General features: G+C 36.3%; 1 protein-coding gene across 5 annotated transcripts in view; it reads left to right on the top strand.

Moving 5' to 3' along the window:
• Positions 1-18,168, top strand: part of EPHA7 (EPH receptor A7) — a 163,353-nt gene that overhangs the window by 110,195 nt on the left and 34,990 nt on the right. For all 5 annotated transcript variants that reach the window (XM_061369828.1, XM_061369831.1, XM_061369827.1 and 2 more), the window contains exons 6-7: positions 10,891-11,015; positions 14,551-14,719. In XM_061369828.1, the coding sequence (XP_061225812.1) occupies positions 10,891-11,015; positions 14,551-14,719 (294 nt within the window). The remainder of the gene's footprint in view (positions 1-10,890; positions 11,016-14,550; positions 14,720-18,168) is intronic.

Genomic DNA, 18,168 nt, shown 5'->3' with positions numbered 1-18,168 from the left:
CCTTAGCACCTGATTCTGATTTTATTTCCATTGGTGTCCAATGATAACTTGAATAAAATCAATGCAGCTAAACTAAAACATAATTGATGAGAGGTCAGAATTGAGCCCTAAATGGTATGCTAAAAGTGGAACTAATCAGAAAGCTAAGTGGGTTTATAATTTGTGCAGTTGACATTTTTCTAATCTAAATCTCCAAGAAGCTGACCTTTGGATATAGAACTTGGGTTTTCCTTAGAGCCTCGTAGCATTCAGGGAAGTGAAGCCACTAGAAAGCCTGTAAAAAGGTGATGATTCTGTACAGCTCTTAAAATCACATAGTAAATTCTTTCATTAAATGATTGATGTCTTTCCAGTTTAATAACTTTCTACATCAGACAAGTCTTTGTGCAGTTTTCCAGTGAGCAGAAGCTGGAAAAGTGTTGAACCATAGCATGTTCTCAAATAACAAAAAAAACAAAACAAAACAAAGATTATTCTAAGCAGCAAGGGGATTTAGGAGCCAGTGTTTACTTGAAGTCAGGAATATTAAAGGTTTTTTGGAAATTATGTTTGGAGCTTACAGTTTGTGTAATAGTTTTTGTAATAGTTGTAATAGGGATATAGTTTTTAAAAATGATGCCAATTTAATATATGTGAGTTGCATAAGTCCTGGAAATTCCTGTCACAAGTTTGAATGTTATTGGTTAAAAAAAAAAAAAAAAGGAAAAAGAAAAAGGCACATATAAACAAACTGAAGATATTTTCAGACAAATTTTGTTTATTTTATTATGAAGTAAATATGTGGATTATCTCTGAAGTAATTATTGCTGTTTACTAGGCAGGTGTTAATTTATGTTGTATATTCAAATCAATCAGCTAGCTTCACTTTACAAAATATGTTAACTCTAAGATAAGGGTGTTTCCTTCTGCTTTTGCATGACAGTATTTTTTTAACAGCTTGTGCATGCTTCCAGAATTACTTAATTTGGGACAATCAGCATTGTATCAAACGGATTATTTCTCAGTTGTCAGAATGTATGTGTGGTTTTATATGGTAAGAGAAATTTTGATTACTGTATTTACGTTAGTGGCAGTCCTCCACAGTGGTGACCTGACTGTGGTTAGAGAAACTGTTTCTGCCACAAGCCCTGACCAAGGGAGTCGTAGACTGACTGCTGTGCGTGACCTTCCTCTTATAGACATGGCTTTCACTCCTATACATAGTCACTAACTTCAGGCTTGTTACTTTTGATGGTTATCACTGCAGCAGAGATTCCCTGATAGATAATTGCCTGGTTCCTTAAATTCTAGAGATTTAATGCTCTTTGGGAGAAGTACAGGCTCATAACATGAAAAAAAAAAAAATAAAGCAATCCATTTTGGCAAGGAATTCTTGCTGTGTTCCCTGCAAATGCCACCCTGCTTTCAGAAATATGCCCATTGTTAGTAGTGCTATTATAGTGCATTTTACAGGAATTTGCAAGGCTGGAACAGAGGTTGTACACATTTTAGGAATGTTAGTATAATAATATTTTTTTCCCCACTGAACAATTATGTCTCTGAAAGTGCCAGTGTGATCAAACCTCTGGCACAGTGATGATTATTGTTTTGTGCTGACATCTTTATAGAATATTTATATGTTTTTATGTTAATATTTGATCAATTATTTTTTTCTTTTGGCATGGCACTTTGTTTCCAGATTTTGGTTGGCTGTGTCTGAAACAAAACTCTTTGTTATGGGGCTGGAATTCATTCAGTTGTCTCTTGGACATCCTATACTAATAATTGTACTAGTCCATAGGCCTCCAAAGCCACAGTTATAATCACCTCATACCCTCCAGCGAAGGCAATCTTTTGCTTTTATCGAAGTCAAACTAGGGTGGCAAAATTAGCTATATAGAAGCAATGTGAAGGTGTTATGATTTGGTGGTTTGGAGGTTTTGTTTGTTTGTGATATTTTGGGGGTTTTATTTTGGTTTTTGTATGTGTGTGTTTTGTTGTGTTGTTTGGTTTTGTTTTTTTTTAACATCTATTTGTGACTGAATAGATGACAGCATGAAATTCAATTACAGCAAACAGTCTCAGTCATTACACCTGTCTGCTTCCAGAGGAAAGTATTTGTAAATTGTGCTTTACCCTTCTGTTCCCTAAAACCTGTCTCTGTAATTGACACTTGCCAGCAGAGATGACTGGAAACAGAAGGAGAACATAATGCGTCTGAGTAGCCCACCAGGGAAAAGAGTACCCTCATCTTTCGGGAGTTCTGTGCTGTTTTGTTTTCTTTAATGAGGAATAATACCTGTGTGCCAAGGATTTACTGCAAGGCTGGTGGCAGATGTTTCTGCTAAAAAAAATAAAAAAAAGAAAAAAAAAGTTATGAAAGATGAATCACAAAAGAAGGCAGGACAAAAGAAATATCTAATTAACATAGAAATATTTCTTCAGCAAAGGAAAACAAATGCTTCAGGAGAACAAAAGCCCCTCTCTGTTATTTGTAAGGCTGGTTTGTTACTCTAACACATTTGTAAGAATCAGATTTGTGCCTGACATGTCAAAACTTATTCACAAAGCAAGAGATGTAGATGCCTTGGGAGTCAATGTTGTCACTTGTTATGCAACTCAGCATCCGTTCAGCACTGATTGATGCCCAAGTTGCCAGTTTTGGAAGAAATGGGATACAGACATGACAGTAATATTTGTACCAAATGTCAGGGAGGAGAAACAGGGGAGTTCATAGAATGGGTGTAGATGTAGACTCTGACCAGAAAAAAACCTCAAACAAACATGATAGACAAACTGACAGCCCTGATATTTCTGAACTGTTTTATTTCTTTCTGCTAAATTTTTCTCTTTCTTCTTACTGGTTTCCCTCCCCAGAACTTTGCCAGACTAGTCAGCATATAAAACTGATCTAGCTGGTGAGTTTTAAGCTTGATGAAGGAATCATCAAACCTTTAACTATTTTAAATGTGTCAGACATATAAAAGATATGGACAATTATTACATCACTACATATTTGGTAAGAATGCTGCTTGACCATAAGCTTCCTTAGAACTTTTCTAATAATATTAGGGAGATCAGAACATTTTTTCTTTTTCTAAATTTTTTGAGTTATATTTATTTATTGATTTGCAAAAATATTTGGCTAATGTCATCTAATGTCATGCACGTGGACTTGTGTAAAGCCCAAGTCTTGTCCTGCACACTGTCCTTGTCTCTAAGCTGGAAAGACATGGATTTGATGAATGGACTACTCAGTAGATAAGGAATTGGCTTGGATGGCAACTCAAAGAGTTGTGATCAATGGCTCAATGCCCAGCTGGAGACCAGGAACGAGTGGTGTCCCTCAGGGGTCGGTGTGGGGATTGATCTTGTTCAACATCTTTGTCAACGACATGGAGATTGGGATTGAGTGTACCCTCATCAAGTTTGCTGACAACACTAAATTGTGGTCTGGCTGGTATACTGGAGAGAAGGAATGCCATCCAGAGGGGCATTGACACACTTAAGAGGTGGGCCAATGCCTACCTCGTGAAGTCCAACAAGGCGAAGTGCAAGGTCCTACACCTGGGTCAGGGTAATCCCAAGCACAGTACAAAATCTGTGTGGAGAATGGATTGCAAACAGCCCTGCGAAGAAGGACTTGGGGGTGTTGATTGACAAGAAGTTCAGCATGACCTGGAAATGTGTGCCCAGAAAGCCAACAGTATGCTGGGCTTCACTGAAAGGAGCATAGCCAGCAGGTTGAGGAAGGTGACTCTCCTCCTCTGCATGAAACTCGTCCAGAGGGCTGAAGCACTTCTCCTGTGAAGACAGGCTGAGAGAGTGGGCTTCTTCAGTCTAGAGAAGAGAAGGCTCTGGGGAAACCTCAGAGTAGCTTCCAGTACCTAAAGGGAGCCTACAGGAAATCTGGACAGGGACTTTTTATAAAGGCATGTAGGGATAGGACAAGAGGTAATGGCTTTAAATTGAAAGAGGATAGATTTAGACTAGACATAAGGAAGAAATTTTTCACAATGAGGGCAGTGAGACACTGGAACACGTTGCCCAGGGAAGTTGTATCTGCCCCATCCCCAAAAGGGTTCAAGGCCAGATTGATCAGCCTGGTCTAGTTGACTGTCCCTGTCCATGGCAGGAGGGTTGGAACTAGATCTTTAAGGTCCCTTCCAACCAAGCCATTTTATGGTTTTATGAACTATTTCTGTTACTCTCTGTAGGTGAGCAAGTAATTTGAGAGTTTATCAGCCACAAAACCAAAAAAAATATAAGTGAGTAATCCAGTTAAGTATTTCTTGACTACATTGCCTATTAACATGCACTCAGGACATTCCCAAGTGGCCCAAAGAGTTGTGTGTGCCTCTGCTCATGGCTTACAAAGCGCTGTAAGCACACCCTGTTATATTTATGAGCCAGAAAGTAAACTGTGTCAGAGAGGAAGTTAAAATTACTTCTCTGTAGGATATTGTTAGTGTAAAATATCTGATTTATTTAGGTCTCTTTTTGAATGCTGCATCTTGTAAACACAGTGGGGCATTTCTCTGTCATCGATCCAAAGCAATGGGTACTAATGACATAATACAGTGGTATTCAGTAACCTGTTATCATGGGCTGCTTTGTCATGTGGAGACTTAAGGGAGAGAAATACACTGTAACAAAAAATAAAATTTTATGAATGTCCATCTATATGTGTAATAATGCTCAGTTTAAAAACCATCATATTGTTTGCTGTTATCTTTTTGCATGACATGTCATGTCAAATAGCATGAAGATCATTGTACATATGAAGAGAAATTGTAAATTTGAAGAGATATTGTAAATATGAAGAGAAATTCAGGCATTTTTCCTCCAAGCATTCAAAGGACAAGTTGTGGCAGATCTCTACCAAGTCTTGAGTAGCACTTTTATGTTATGGGGCTCTGAAATTTTTAATAATTTTAATACAATAATATAATAATTTATCAGATAAATTATTTTTATATATAACTTTTTTTTCCCCACAAAACCTTTTTATATTTATAGGAATAACAAATAAGGGGAATACCTACACAGTAAAGTTCTAAAATTTGCCCAGTACCTTTAAACCCTTGTCAAAGTTTTCTTTCAAGTGACATCCGTGTACATCAGACAGGTCCTTAGAAGCAAGCGAGGGTATGTATCCTGAGGCATACTGTTTCAGACCAGCATAAAAATAAGTATGGTGCCACATGCTGACCCCAGACCTCTGACAGTGTCTTCAAGGTTTATAATCTGTTTGCCTACCAATTTATTTAGCAATTTCAGCAGTTCTGATTGTTATGTTTCTCTTCAGAGCATGGTGGGAGGCCGGGTTATAACTTCATTTACACACTTTCTCTTGGGAGCAAATTAGTACTCAAGGCAGTACAGGAGAGTGCCATTTGGGTAATCTTGGTGTAGGACCATTAATAGAGTATAGGGAGTTTTGTATTCTCCTCTTCAACAACCATTTAAAAGCTACCAACAGTATAATTTTCTGCTACTATTTTCATGTGTATATACATAGGTTCATTTTGCATTTGTTGTTGGTAAGACGCCAGATTCCAGTCTCACTTAAAATAGATGTCGAGTCAAAGCAACTGTTACCTAAAGATTTCTGCCAAGAAAGGAGACAGCAAAGACATTTTAAAAAGAAATAATATAGTAGCATCCCAACCATTGTGATGCTGATATCCCTGTTTTACGATGGTTTGTGTCTGTTAGTGATGTCCCCTTCAGGCTGAATACTCACAACACACCCAACTGCTGTAGAACACCGTTGGAGAAAAACGGCATCAATGCTTCATGTAACATAAAACTTACATTGGGCCCTAAGATACAGTTTTACAGGGGTGTAAAAATTGATCTCTTTCTTGCTGTATGAAAAGCTGCTGGTTTGAGTAATTGCTGCATATCATCACAGTGTGAAAAGGAAAGAGGCCAACAGCTAAGATCTTTTTGTCCTTTGAAAACCAGTGCTGTAAGGATCCCATGCTGTGAAAGTGAGAGATGAAGCTCAGGCTGACTTAAGCACATTAGTGCTCTTTTAAGATAAATAAATATAAAAAAAGACGATAAGGAAGGCTGATAGCCCATTCATTCATTAGTGTTTGTATAGCAAATCGTGGAGTTGCAAGTATAGGTTTAGCAGTATTTATTGGCATAGAGTCTGGTCCTGCACTGAGAGCATTTACTCATGCTCATTTGTGAAACTTTGGCCATGACATGGGCCTGCAGGACTGAAACCCTTATTTCTGAGGATTTCTAATAATTTGTTTTATACCCGTGAGCTCCTAAACACCAGGTATGTTGCTTCTAGAGACGCTAGGCTGCAGGATTTCAAGAAATCTTCTAAAAATGGCTAGGTATCATTCTTTTGGTGAGGTATCTTTCTTCATTAAAAAGGTGTTACAGCTGATTTTGAGCTAGCAATTGGGGCATTATGCCTAGTTCCTCTTATATGTGATAGTCCAGTTCACTTGTTTTTATTTTTCAGTTTTTATTGTTTTATTATTTTGTACTTTTGGAATTTTTTTAATACAAAGTACAAAAGATTTAATATTGCATCTGACTTTGTCTCTTGGCAAGTACACTGTGGATCAAGGGAAATACTATGCATGAGAACCAAGAAATAGCTAAGCACAGAGATTAAAGTCATGAGCAATATTATATTATAACATTTTAAGAGGACTCTGGACAAAAAGCAGTGCCTTCCAAAATAATCACCACAGTTCTTTATACCTAAGTTTTTGCACATATTAATAATATACCATATGCTTGTCTTAGCAGTATGGATGTAACACATCCGTCTACCAGATGCAATATTCTCTCAGGAACAGAATATTTCCCAGGAATATCCTACTCTTTTTTGACACCTCAGTTGTAACTTATTCTATGACTTGATCTGAAAATGATGACCAGCTTGAAATCTATATAACTTGAAGGCTTTATCAGTAAAGCCCAGCAGAGTTATATTTCTCTGTGTCTGTGATGTTGAAACCTGGTGAAAATCAATTTTTCCTTTTGCTGAATGGTATATTTGAAGCATTTTAAAAAAGGTGAATGAGTGTGCTGAAGGCCTATCATTCTCAAAGTACTTTCTTATGCAGCATTTGTAGGTACACCTGCCTGTTATCCCAGAGAGGCTGTGTGTGTTGTGTCAGCAGGAAGGAGAAAAGGAATGAGATGAGGTATATCAGAAAGAAAGTTTATAGCAAATAGTGTGCTGAACAGCCCATGTTCCCCAGTGTAATATATTATGGAAATAATGATTCTGAGAAGTGATGCTTCTTTGTAACCTAAAGTGACACAGTAGGGATTATGCATGCTCAAATCATTCAGGACTGGGTACTTAGTTGTCTAGAAATGCTCTAAGAAGTGTCTGAACAGCTTTGGTATAGATGGAGTGGCAAGAACTAGATTACTAAAATTAAAAGTACCTGAAATAGTTGCTTATGATAATGACGATCCAGCTATCAAGGGGAACAAAAAAGGTATTTTTAATTCTTTTTTACAGAGTTTTGGGGGCGTTTGGTGATTTAATACCATATTTTATCTTGTATTTAGGAGAGAATTGTATGTTTTAACTTAGTTTCAGGCTTGCTCAAGCACAGTTGCTTCAAAACTAAAAATAGGTTCTTAATTAATTAACATGGATAGCCAATGAGAAGTGGGCTAATGGTTTAAAAGGAGATGTCAGGAAACCAGAACAAATAAAATATGAATGCAAAACAGTCTGTAAGAGAGCAACAGAGAGAATACAGGGGAAATTATTATACTAGAATAAAGAATAAAATGCTTCTGACCTGTACACTCTAATTAAGCACAGATCAAGAAATGCAACCCAAAAGGCAGAATAAAGATAGCATATGTGTCTAGCCTCTTACATCAATAAATTGGCTTATGTGGTTGCTCTGGTTTACAGAGATTTCCTTGCAGTAACAACAAGCTAGTGTACCTTGGCAGAAGAAGATACTCTGGCTTGAATTGATTTGATGATTCCCTTCTAACAAATGTGGAGACATAAATAAGCTTAGATAACTAATGGATTTTAGGAGTATCATGTGGTATGGGAATAAAACATGATTGTCTTCAGAGCTATCAAGATACACAGTCTGCAGGTCGTACTTTCTCTTCTTCCTCATGTGGTTCTTCTCCCAGTGAAAAGTATCATGTTTTTAGTTTTAGTGGAGAGGAGGGGGAAGCCAAAACACAACCAGAAAAACCCAAAGCCAAAACTAGCTTTAAATCTGACTATTCTTGAGTTAAAAGAATATGAACTGGATGGGAAATATATTTAAGAGTGCACTTATTTAAGAGTTGTCTTTCATAAATTGCTGCATTATTTTGACAAGTCATTGAGACTTTGTTCTGAATTTGTTAAGAATGGAATTTGATCGTTTGTGTTGTACTTTGTACAGATGTTAAGTAGGAATCTAGCATAGTATATTTTATTTCTCTGATTAACATTTTCCCACTTTTCTGTTCCTCTTTCTCCTCATTGCTGTTCCTTCCCCACATGCATAGAGTTAGTTAATACTAGAGGAAGTGAGTTCATTTTGCTTCACTGCTTTAAAAAAATGAATTCTGTGACCAATGAAATGAAAGCGTTTGATAAGCTAAAAGAAAAGGCAGCAAATGTCGAGGACAAACTCCAGTGACCTAGGGAATATGAAATTGTTTCATAATAAGTATGAACATTAACTTTTTTTGGCATCTAGAAATGTAAAATTAGCAATTTGAAAACATTTTTCTGGATGAAAAAGCATTATGCATGAAACATAATGAACTTTCTGAAATTCAGCCAGGATGCTGTGGTACTCACTTAGACAAAGAAGACAACTAGTTAATCACAGGAAAGAAAACTAGACAAGGTAAATTAGTTTGCTGCATTCCAGACTCTTAGCTATGAAAAAGAGTATCTTCAACTAATTAGCGACTGAAAATACTCTAAGCTTATAGAAAGAGAATGCAAGCAGAGCAAAAGAAAGCAATCCTGGGTTTGGAATGGTGTATCAGCCTGTGGTGTTTGCATCATACAGTTTTATGATTTTATCAGGCAGACTACATTAAGGGGTCTTCAACTTTGATTGTATTGATTATATGCAACATAATAGTCCATAAGGAAAAAATGCCATGCAGGGCTTCAATCCTTAATTTTCACGAACTCTTGGAGCTTCTAATGAAGTGCAAATATGTTTAATTTAAAAACCTGCATGAATATATATGTAATGAAAAAGGCTAGAAATCTCACAATTTAAATAAGAAATTAACATGTTAAGGATTTTAGAGGATAGATATTTAGATACTTAGTGTGATAGATATTTTTACTTCATGCTTTTATTCTTAAAGCTACAAGAGTGCGCATTCTAGATGTTTTATTTCTAGCTTCTTTAAATTAGAGGAAGTGAAGTTGATCTGCTTGTTTCATGGGATAAGTATAGTGTTTTACCTGAAGACTGTACATTATTTTACATAGTGAAAACTTTATATACAGTTCTGATATAAGGTTGTTCTATTTTAAACCTAGAAAAATGTTTAAAATTTTCAGAATTTTTTGTTCAAACATTCAAACATAGAATCATGTATAGTACTAGATATAATATATACTTTTATAGAATAAAGTGTAGTACTAGATTCTTTATTTAAAAAATACATAAAAACATCCTCTCTAATTTTAATTTCATTTCCAATGTCTGAATCTGCTTTCCAAATATGAACAAATTTGTGTTCCTGTAAATATTATTTTAATTTTAATGATGGGGAGGTGAGGATCACATCGTCTCATTATTTATCTTTTGCATGAACAGTGTTACACCCTGAAATCATTCCAATTTAACTGAAGAACAAGATCAAGTTCTGCATGGTTCCCATGCCATAGTTGTTTTTTAAAGATCTTTGGTTTTACGGGTCTTCTGTTCTACATCCGTATAGGCAGTATGTATGTTTAAGGAGAAGTGTTTGGCCTCCTTTGGAACTACACATCAGAAGAAAATCTGCCTTTTTATCATTTTTTTATTAAAGAAGAGATAAGGTGATAAAGCAAATTACTTTTCCGGTAGCTAACATTTTATTACGTTACCTCTTAAGCATTTTTGAAGGAGAGTCGGTGACTCTAAAATGCTTGTATATTGTTGTTGTTTGTTTGGGTTTTTTAATTTCAGAAGGTGCTTGTTTGTGGATGTTGTTTATTACAAAACTGCGTATGTATGTGTGCACGCATGCAAGTGTGCATGTATGTATGTCTGTAGAATGAAGTGGAGGAAGACAGTGTTTCCTTTGTTTTATAAGATCCACTTCTTGAATAGTCTCACGTTTTCAAAAAATGCCAAGACCAAATGCAGGAGCTTCACCTCTAAAGAGAGAATGTCCCTTAAAGGTTTGAAGTAATGTAAAAGGGGGTTTAGTCTCAACATAGTTGTTTTCACCACCAAGTCACGTTGTAATCAGATAGTGTGACAGCTAATTTTTTAAGCAGAATTGGAATCAATTATATGAAATCAGCCTACAGTGTGATTTTGTTTCTAAAATACTATTTTTCTTTTTATGTACATTTCAAAAACATGTGCAATAAATATTTAGACTCTCAATTTACTACATATCAATCTAAAAATCTTTGATATTTTAATCAGAATCAATCTGCTTAATTGTTACTCCTATCACATCAATCTCAGTTTTGCACTAACTTGAACAATGCCACTTTTGCTATTTGCACTTTAATTTGATTTCCATTCCAAGTTTATGAACAGTAATAGGGTCCTGCTTGAATATTCATTAGCTTTGAATTGTGAGCTATGAAAAGGTGCTTTCTTTTACCTTAATGAAAGTGGCTCAGCATGGGGCGTATCAGTAATGACATTTGATTTTAAGCATCCTACAAATATGCTTCTTATTTATTGACACATCTTGTCCAAACAGCTCCCTCGCAAGTTAGTGGAGTAATGAAAGAGAGAGTGCTGCAGAGGAGTGTGGAGCTTTCCTGGCAGGAACCAGAACATCCCAATGGAGTCATTACTGAATATGAAATCAAGTATTATGAGAAAGTAAGTGCTAAGATTATCTGTAATATACAACAATGTGCCGTTTGCTTCATGTTGGCTTGCTGTGTTGTGGAGCAGTGTTAAAGCCATTAGCTGTCAACTATTCTGTCTCTTTAAAGTCATAGTGATTTTGCTCATTTTTAATAACTAGTGAGTCCCTGAAATTATTACTACTGCTGTATATCTCGTATTTTGGTGGCCTAAAAATTAAATATCCTTTCAAAATCTGCCCTTTTTTCCCCACTTTTTTTTCTATCAAGTTGGACATGGATATTTTACTATGATGTTTATAATTTTCCTGTCTCTTCTACATTGTGTTTAAAGCTAGTTTCATTTCCTTCTATGTCTCTATAATTCCAGTCTTGTGAGGATATGTCAAATATAACTCTTGACTGAATTTGGTATTTCCTTATGGGCTAGGCAGCTTCAACTTGATGTCTGAAAACTTCCAAAGCACTTCCTACAGTTTCAGGTGATAAATATGTCTTATTCCTTATTTGTTCTTTTAAAAAGTCCCAGCATTGTGAAATTTGTTTTTCACTTGTTCTCTCAACACAATGAATTGAGGGCTGCTTTTCAGCAGTAGATGAAGTGATCTTTGTTTCGGGTAGAGTGAAATTGCGATCTTACTGATGTCAGTTGGAGTTTTGCCGTTCATTTCACGGTGTCTAGGGCTTCATTCATGATAACTTTGAAGTACTCCAGAATAAAAAAATTCTGACAACTCTAAGCTGGATGAAAGCAGAGTGAAGGCAGGTTCTGCAGCTATATGTTTGCCATGGGACACAGACTAAAGTGCCTCCTCCAGATTCTCTAGTAAGTTTCCTACAACATGTAACATATTCCTAATTTTTCTAAAACATTCTGAGAGAAAAAAGAAATAATTAAAATGCAAAGGAAATAAAGGAGCTCCTTTGTGATCACTTCTGAAGACATTGCATTTCTGCAAACAAGGTAAGAGTATATCTATATCAAAAAGAGCGTGTCAGCTTACTAGGTAACATAGAATTAGGTAAATTCAGACCAGATTGGATCTAATATCAAGTGTCACATCCAATTTTCAGCACTGAATTGCACAAATATACTTATCAAAAGATCTTTGTATGATTTGGGAAGGGAATAAAATGTTTATTTGTGGATGCTAAATCCCAGTTTAAGTTGTTCACTTTAATCACTTATAACAAAATTTACCAGATATGTACAGATAGGTAAACAATTAAAAAAAAAAGTACTAATTTTAGCAGAGTTTTTGTTCCTCAAGCATGTGTGTGTGTGTGCACACATTAAAAAATAAAAAAAGTTACATATTTGCCAAAGGCAAAATTGTTCCTTGCACGAAAAAGAAAAAAACAAAACCCAACAAACAAAACAAAACTCAAACTATAAACCAAACAATATTGGTTGTTCTGGGTTGTTTTTTTTGTTTGTTTGTTTGGGGGTGTTTTAATACTCAAACTTGTTTCTAATATCTTAAATAGTTTAAATAGGTAGTGAAAAATTATTGAGATACTAGACGTTTCATATGATGATAGCTTTTTTTAATGGGGCTTGTATTATTTTCCCTATACAATCACGTTAACCTGTTACTTTGAATAAACAGAATTCTGCTACTAGTTTCCTGTGCTTGCAAAGGGAAGAACTGATGTTAAAGTTACGTTGCAATGGAAAGAAACGTACCAGTATTATACTTAGTACAGTGAAATTAATAAAAAAATAAGAAGCTCATCCTATGCACAGTCACAGATAAACTGGACTACATACCTTTAATTCAGTGAGACAATTTTAACACATATACTTCTCTTCCTTCCAAAATAATGCAGTTCAGTTTAAAAAGTACTTCATAAACTACTACTCAGAATGAGAGAGGCAGTGTAAGTTTTGTTTTATTAATTGGACAGAATCTTGGGCAACATAGTCTAGTGTGAGGCATCCCTGACCTGGTAGGCGGGGTGGAACTAGAAAATCTTAAGGTCATTTCCAACCCTAATCATGCTATGATTGTATGATTCTATGAATTAAAAAAAAAAAAAAAAAAATCTGAACTGTCAGCTCCTTTCAGAGTGAAATTAAATCAAACATTTTTGTGGTTCTGAAATACTCTGATAAGTGTTCTTTTCACCTCTTATTTCTGGCTAGGGCTGGAATGTAAACTGCCTGAAATCTCCCAAGCCTGTCTTACGAGATTTCTAGCATGGGTTATTTTTATTTCTTTGTTACTTATTTATTTTGAAGAAAAACTTTCGGCAATTCAAATAAACCTTATTTATGCATTAAAATGCAAACTCAGAAATTCCACTGTGGCTTTCAGTCCTGAACCTGTTTACACTTTCCTTACACTTGTTTCTCATCTCTCAAGCATTCCTGTTCTTTCTCACATACCAACATACATTCCACCATGGTCCTCGCTTACAGATGATTTAAGCCCTCTCGGAAAATATACAAAAAACGGTGGTTAGCCAATTTGGTAGGCTTGCTCAAATAACAGAGAGGGCGTGAACCAAGAGAAGCCATTACTTAATCTCAGAAAAGAAATCATTTACGTTGTATTTAACCCTGTATTTCAGCAAAAGCCTTTGCTGCTTTACTGACTGCAAATGCGGAAAGTTCTACATCACTTTTAGCTGGCAAAGTACTACTGAAATGAGCTACAGATTTATTCCTTCCCTCTGTATTCATCTCATTAGCACTGCCTCGTGCGGCTCATGCTTCTCTGGTCATGTGGTGCATTCAGTTGGTTGGTTAATTCATCTCTTCTGCCCTTCAAATCAGGGTTGCATCTGCCACTGAAAATCAACAGGGCTGCACGTATCTGTGCTGAAAGATAACCTGGATCAGTAAATGTGATGAATAAGTAGAGCTTTCTGAATACTGTAATGATCTGTGATACAGCTTTTGTAGTATTTGAAAGTGAGTTATTACTCATAGGGTTTGTATTCTTACAGCTTCAGATTTGGGGGGTATCATGCTGAGATTACTTCCCTAGGTTCTTCTCAATGCCATAGCATTAAAACCTGAGAAAAGACTAAAATCCAGGGAAAAAATCCTAAGTGAAAACTGAGTTCAAGATTTCAGAATTTGGTGCAAAATCCAGGCTGTTGTACATTGGCAGTATGATATATCTTAAAGGTATTGGAAGATAGCAAGGGAACGGGTTCTGACCATGAAAGAACAAATTTCCCTGTCCTTGCACTCTTTAGACCCCACGGATCCCATTGGAAAGCTGTGGCTGAGCTATTTTCTCATCAAAGTCTCACAAAATGTTATCAGTGCCAAAGAAGCAATCATTTTATGTCTGGATGTTTTACGGGTAACAACATGAGCATCCCATTTGAATTTTATGTTATACTTAGAGCTCCTCATTGCATTGACAGTGTTTTATAATACTCCACAGGGTATGCTTTACTTTTTATGTTGGGGAAAAAAAAAGCATTCAACAAATTGAAATAAACTACCCTGGCTGGCTGTCAGTTGTTGATGTGCAACCATGACAAAATCTGACCTGTAAATGTAATTTAATCTTTTGTCCTATTGTTTCCAGGATCAAAGGGAGAGGACCTATTCAACAATGAAAACCAAGTCCACTTCAGCTTCTATTAATAACCTAAAGCCAGGAACAGTGTATGTTTTCCAGATTCGTGCTTTTACTGCTGCTGGTTATGGAAATTACAGTCCCAGACTTGATGTTGCCACACTAGAAGAAGCCACAGGTAAACAATTAGTTTTACATGAAATTAACGGTTTCAGAAGAAGTAGTAAGTGGAGCAAGAATGGAAAGAGCCATAGGCAATATTATTGAAACTGGAAAGAATGAAGTTCTACATGAAGGTGGATTTTTGTAACTGTATTTTGAAGGACGCGTTCAGTTAGATTTTCTACCACACAGAGGCAAATTACAGTCCTATAAATACCTGGAGATTTTTAATATATCAGGCTCTTCTCCTCTGATGGCCTTATAACACAAAGGAAAATACTTTTTTTCTTTCAAATACACACCTCTTCCACCCCTCAAGAGAAATGAGTAGTGGTGAGCTGAATAACTCTACTAGATTCTTTTGTAACTGGGGAGAGGAAGGAAGAGGATTTCAGCCCACAGTCTGCTCCAGGTCATTTTTACCCTGTTTGGTTTCCTGAAAAAATTCTTTATAGTTTTGTTTGTGTGTGTGTTTTTTAAGCTGTATGTCCATCCTTAGTGTCTTTTGACTTCATTGGCTAGTTTCAGCTTGGTTTAGCAAGGAAACAGGTCTCAAAGATACTAGATCTCTTTAAGGCTCATGTGATATGTCTAAAGAAAACACAACCTCTCAAAAACCCTCACAGTGGAAAGTATGAAGCTGAAGTACAATCTCTCCCAATACAGTGAATCTGGCTGTGACAGTTCAGCAGAAGGATAACATTTTGGGAGAGTTTGCTCTATCCTTGATCCTATCTTGAACTCAATTTTGTGCCCTTATTTGTCCAAAAATCACACCAATACCTTTTTTCCTCACCACTGTAGTTATGTGCATGCATGCTTGGTGAAAATCTTCCACGTTTTGGGTTTTCTGACCCAAATGGGCCATTCACAGGTGCTGCCTGTGTCCCTGGCAGCTTCACTGTTCTGTCGCAAAACCTGAATTTGGTTAAATCTGTTTTGGACCATTTGCTTCAGGTTAACCTGCCTGACAGTGGGTCAGCCAGGTTTGGAGCTGAGAATACACTGTCTACAAAGATTCCAACTCTGAACTCTGTGTAGTATATCTAAGATGTGTGTGTACACTAACAGTTGGACTTGGCGATCTTAATGGTCTTTTCCAATCTAGTTGATTCTATGATTCTGTGATTCTAATGCATCTTATTAAGTGCAGCAAGATGTCTCCTGAACAATTTGTCAGTATTATTCTTAAAACACAGTAGTTAGGTCTTGTTTTCACCTGGGTTGCACACAGAATATGAAAACTATCAATAATTAATAATACCACATATCTAATAGACGTAATTGAAATAGCAATTATCATAATAGCAACAATAAACTGTCATTACTAGTATTATTAGCTCTGTGTCTGATACCATACTTTCCATTTGTAGGGTTCTGTTCTAGAAAGAGTCAGTAGCAAAATCCTCATTTTGCAAAATGGGAACCCGAAGTACAGGCAGAATTAATTTGTTTTGAATGGATTTCTGGAAAACAAGTTAAAAGTCTATCATAATCTGTCATATGTTTCTACTAGTGAGCTATTTTATTGTCCGTAGTGGTTTAAAATTAGTAGACCAAAATGTTTCCCTAGCATTTCCTTAATTACCTGAGTGTTTTTTGTATGCTGAATGTAAGGACACTGGTAGCCACTAAGATTAGCAAAGATAATTTCAGAAGTAAACAGTCTTGACTAGAGTTTGGTCAACATTGAAAATCAGGAAATCCTAGAATAAATGCATCACTGACCATTCCCATGCACCTTTTTTCTGACTCTTGTGATGAAAAACTTCATATAAACCAGGGACACACAGGGACATATAAACCAGTACGCACAGCAGATTTTTCTCATGTCATAGGCCAGCATTGTGTTTTGACGCGCCATGTAATATGTCCTGTGTTTTCATTTACATTTTAAAGGAAGGTCTTTACTGGATCATTTTTAGGAAATACACCTCAAGCAAAGTACTGTACAAGTGAGCAGTAAACCAGTGCTACACTACCCTTTAAAGGTGTTGACTTTTCATTATTCCAGTGGATTTCTGACTGCAACTTTTAAATATATTGACCTGTTTAAAGAATATATATATGTAGTGTGAGTATATATATATATGCATATATATACACACACATATATGTATTTATGTAAGAATATATATAGTGACCACCACAGTCAGCTAGTCATGTTGACTAGAATTTCTCCTGGCTTTTCAACTGGTTGGCACCTTTTGGCTGGTGCTGTTGATTAAGTAGATTTTTGTACTGTGCTCCTGTTTTTACATTGTGAAAGAAACTGCATGGCCACTTTTAAATATTTAAGGACCTATGTCATAGACACATAGAATGGTTTGGGTTGGAATGAGCCTTAAAGAAAAATTTGGTTCCAACCCCCCTGCCATGGGCAGAGACACCTCCCACTAGACCAGGTTGCTCAAAGCCCCGTCCAACCTGGCCTTGAACACTTCCAGGGATGGGGCATCCACAGTTTCTCTGGACAACTTGTTCCAATGCCTCATCACTCTCACAGTGAAGAATTTCTCACTAATGTCTAATCTAAATTTACCGTTCCCCTTTGTCCTATTCTTACATGCCCTAGTAAGTAGTTTCTCCAGCTTTCTTGTAGGCTCCTTTATGTAATAGAAAGCTGCTCCAAGGTCTCCCCTGAGCCCTCACTTCTCCAGGCTGAATAAGCTCAACGCTCAGCCTGTCTTCGTAGGAGAGGTGCTCCAGCCCTCTGATCATTTCTGTGGCCCTCCTCTGGACTCATTCCTACAGGTCCACATCCCTCCTGTGTTGGAGGGCCCCTAGCTGAATAGCGGGGTGTCAGAAGAGCAGAGTAAAGGGTGAGGAGAGGTCATCCTCCTTGACCTGTTGGCCATATTCTTTTGATGCAGCCCAGCATATGGTTGGATTTTTTGGGCCGCAAAATGTCCATTATGCTAATAGTATCTGACATATAAAATATACATAGTTTATACTTGTACTTGCACATATCTTAGATGTTAGGCTTTGCATATCTATTTATGTAAAAAATTTACAATTATAAAGTAAAAATACTTCATAAAATAAGGCTATTTCTATTTTATACTGTGCATACAGTGATTAAAGTACTTTGAGCTGTGTTTGCCACGGTCAAAGTACTTTAATCACTGGGGCTTTTTTCTTTAAATCACTGATGATATTAGAGATGAAGGTCCCTCAGGAAGAAAACACAAATGCACAGAAAATCACTTAAGTGGTAATTTTATTTTTTGTTTTACTAAAGTGCTCAAAAGTTATATTAAGTGATTTGTAGCCAGTGCATCTAAATATAATCCTGTGCTTTTTTAATCAAAGGGGATTTTGCCACTTGCTATAGCTCTAAGATTCAGCACAACCTGGCATGAAGATTTGCCTTTTTCTTTTGCCATGAATCACTTTCAATCAAGCGAGATTGAAGTAATATGCAGAGGCAAAATTTATTCCTAATGTCAGAATTAACACTAC

This window comes from Neopsephotus bourkii, unplaced genomic scaffold (genome assembly GCF_033783945.1).
Source record: "Neopsephotus bourkii isolate Nb327-2 ecotype Australia unplaced genomic scaffold, CSIRO-AGI_Nbou_v1 NB_1511, whole genome shotgun sequence".
Taxonomy (NCBI): Eukaryota; Metazoa; Chordata; class Aves; order Psittaciformes; family Psittacidae; genus Neopsephotus; species Neopsephotus bourkii.
This window is presented reverse-complemented; position numbering and strand designations above follow the sequence as displayed.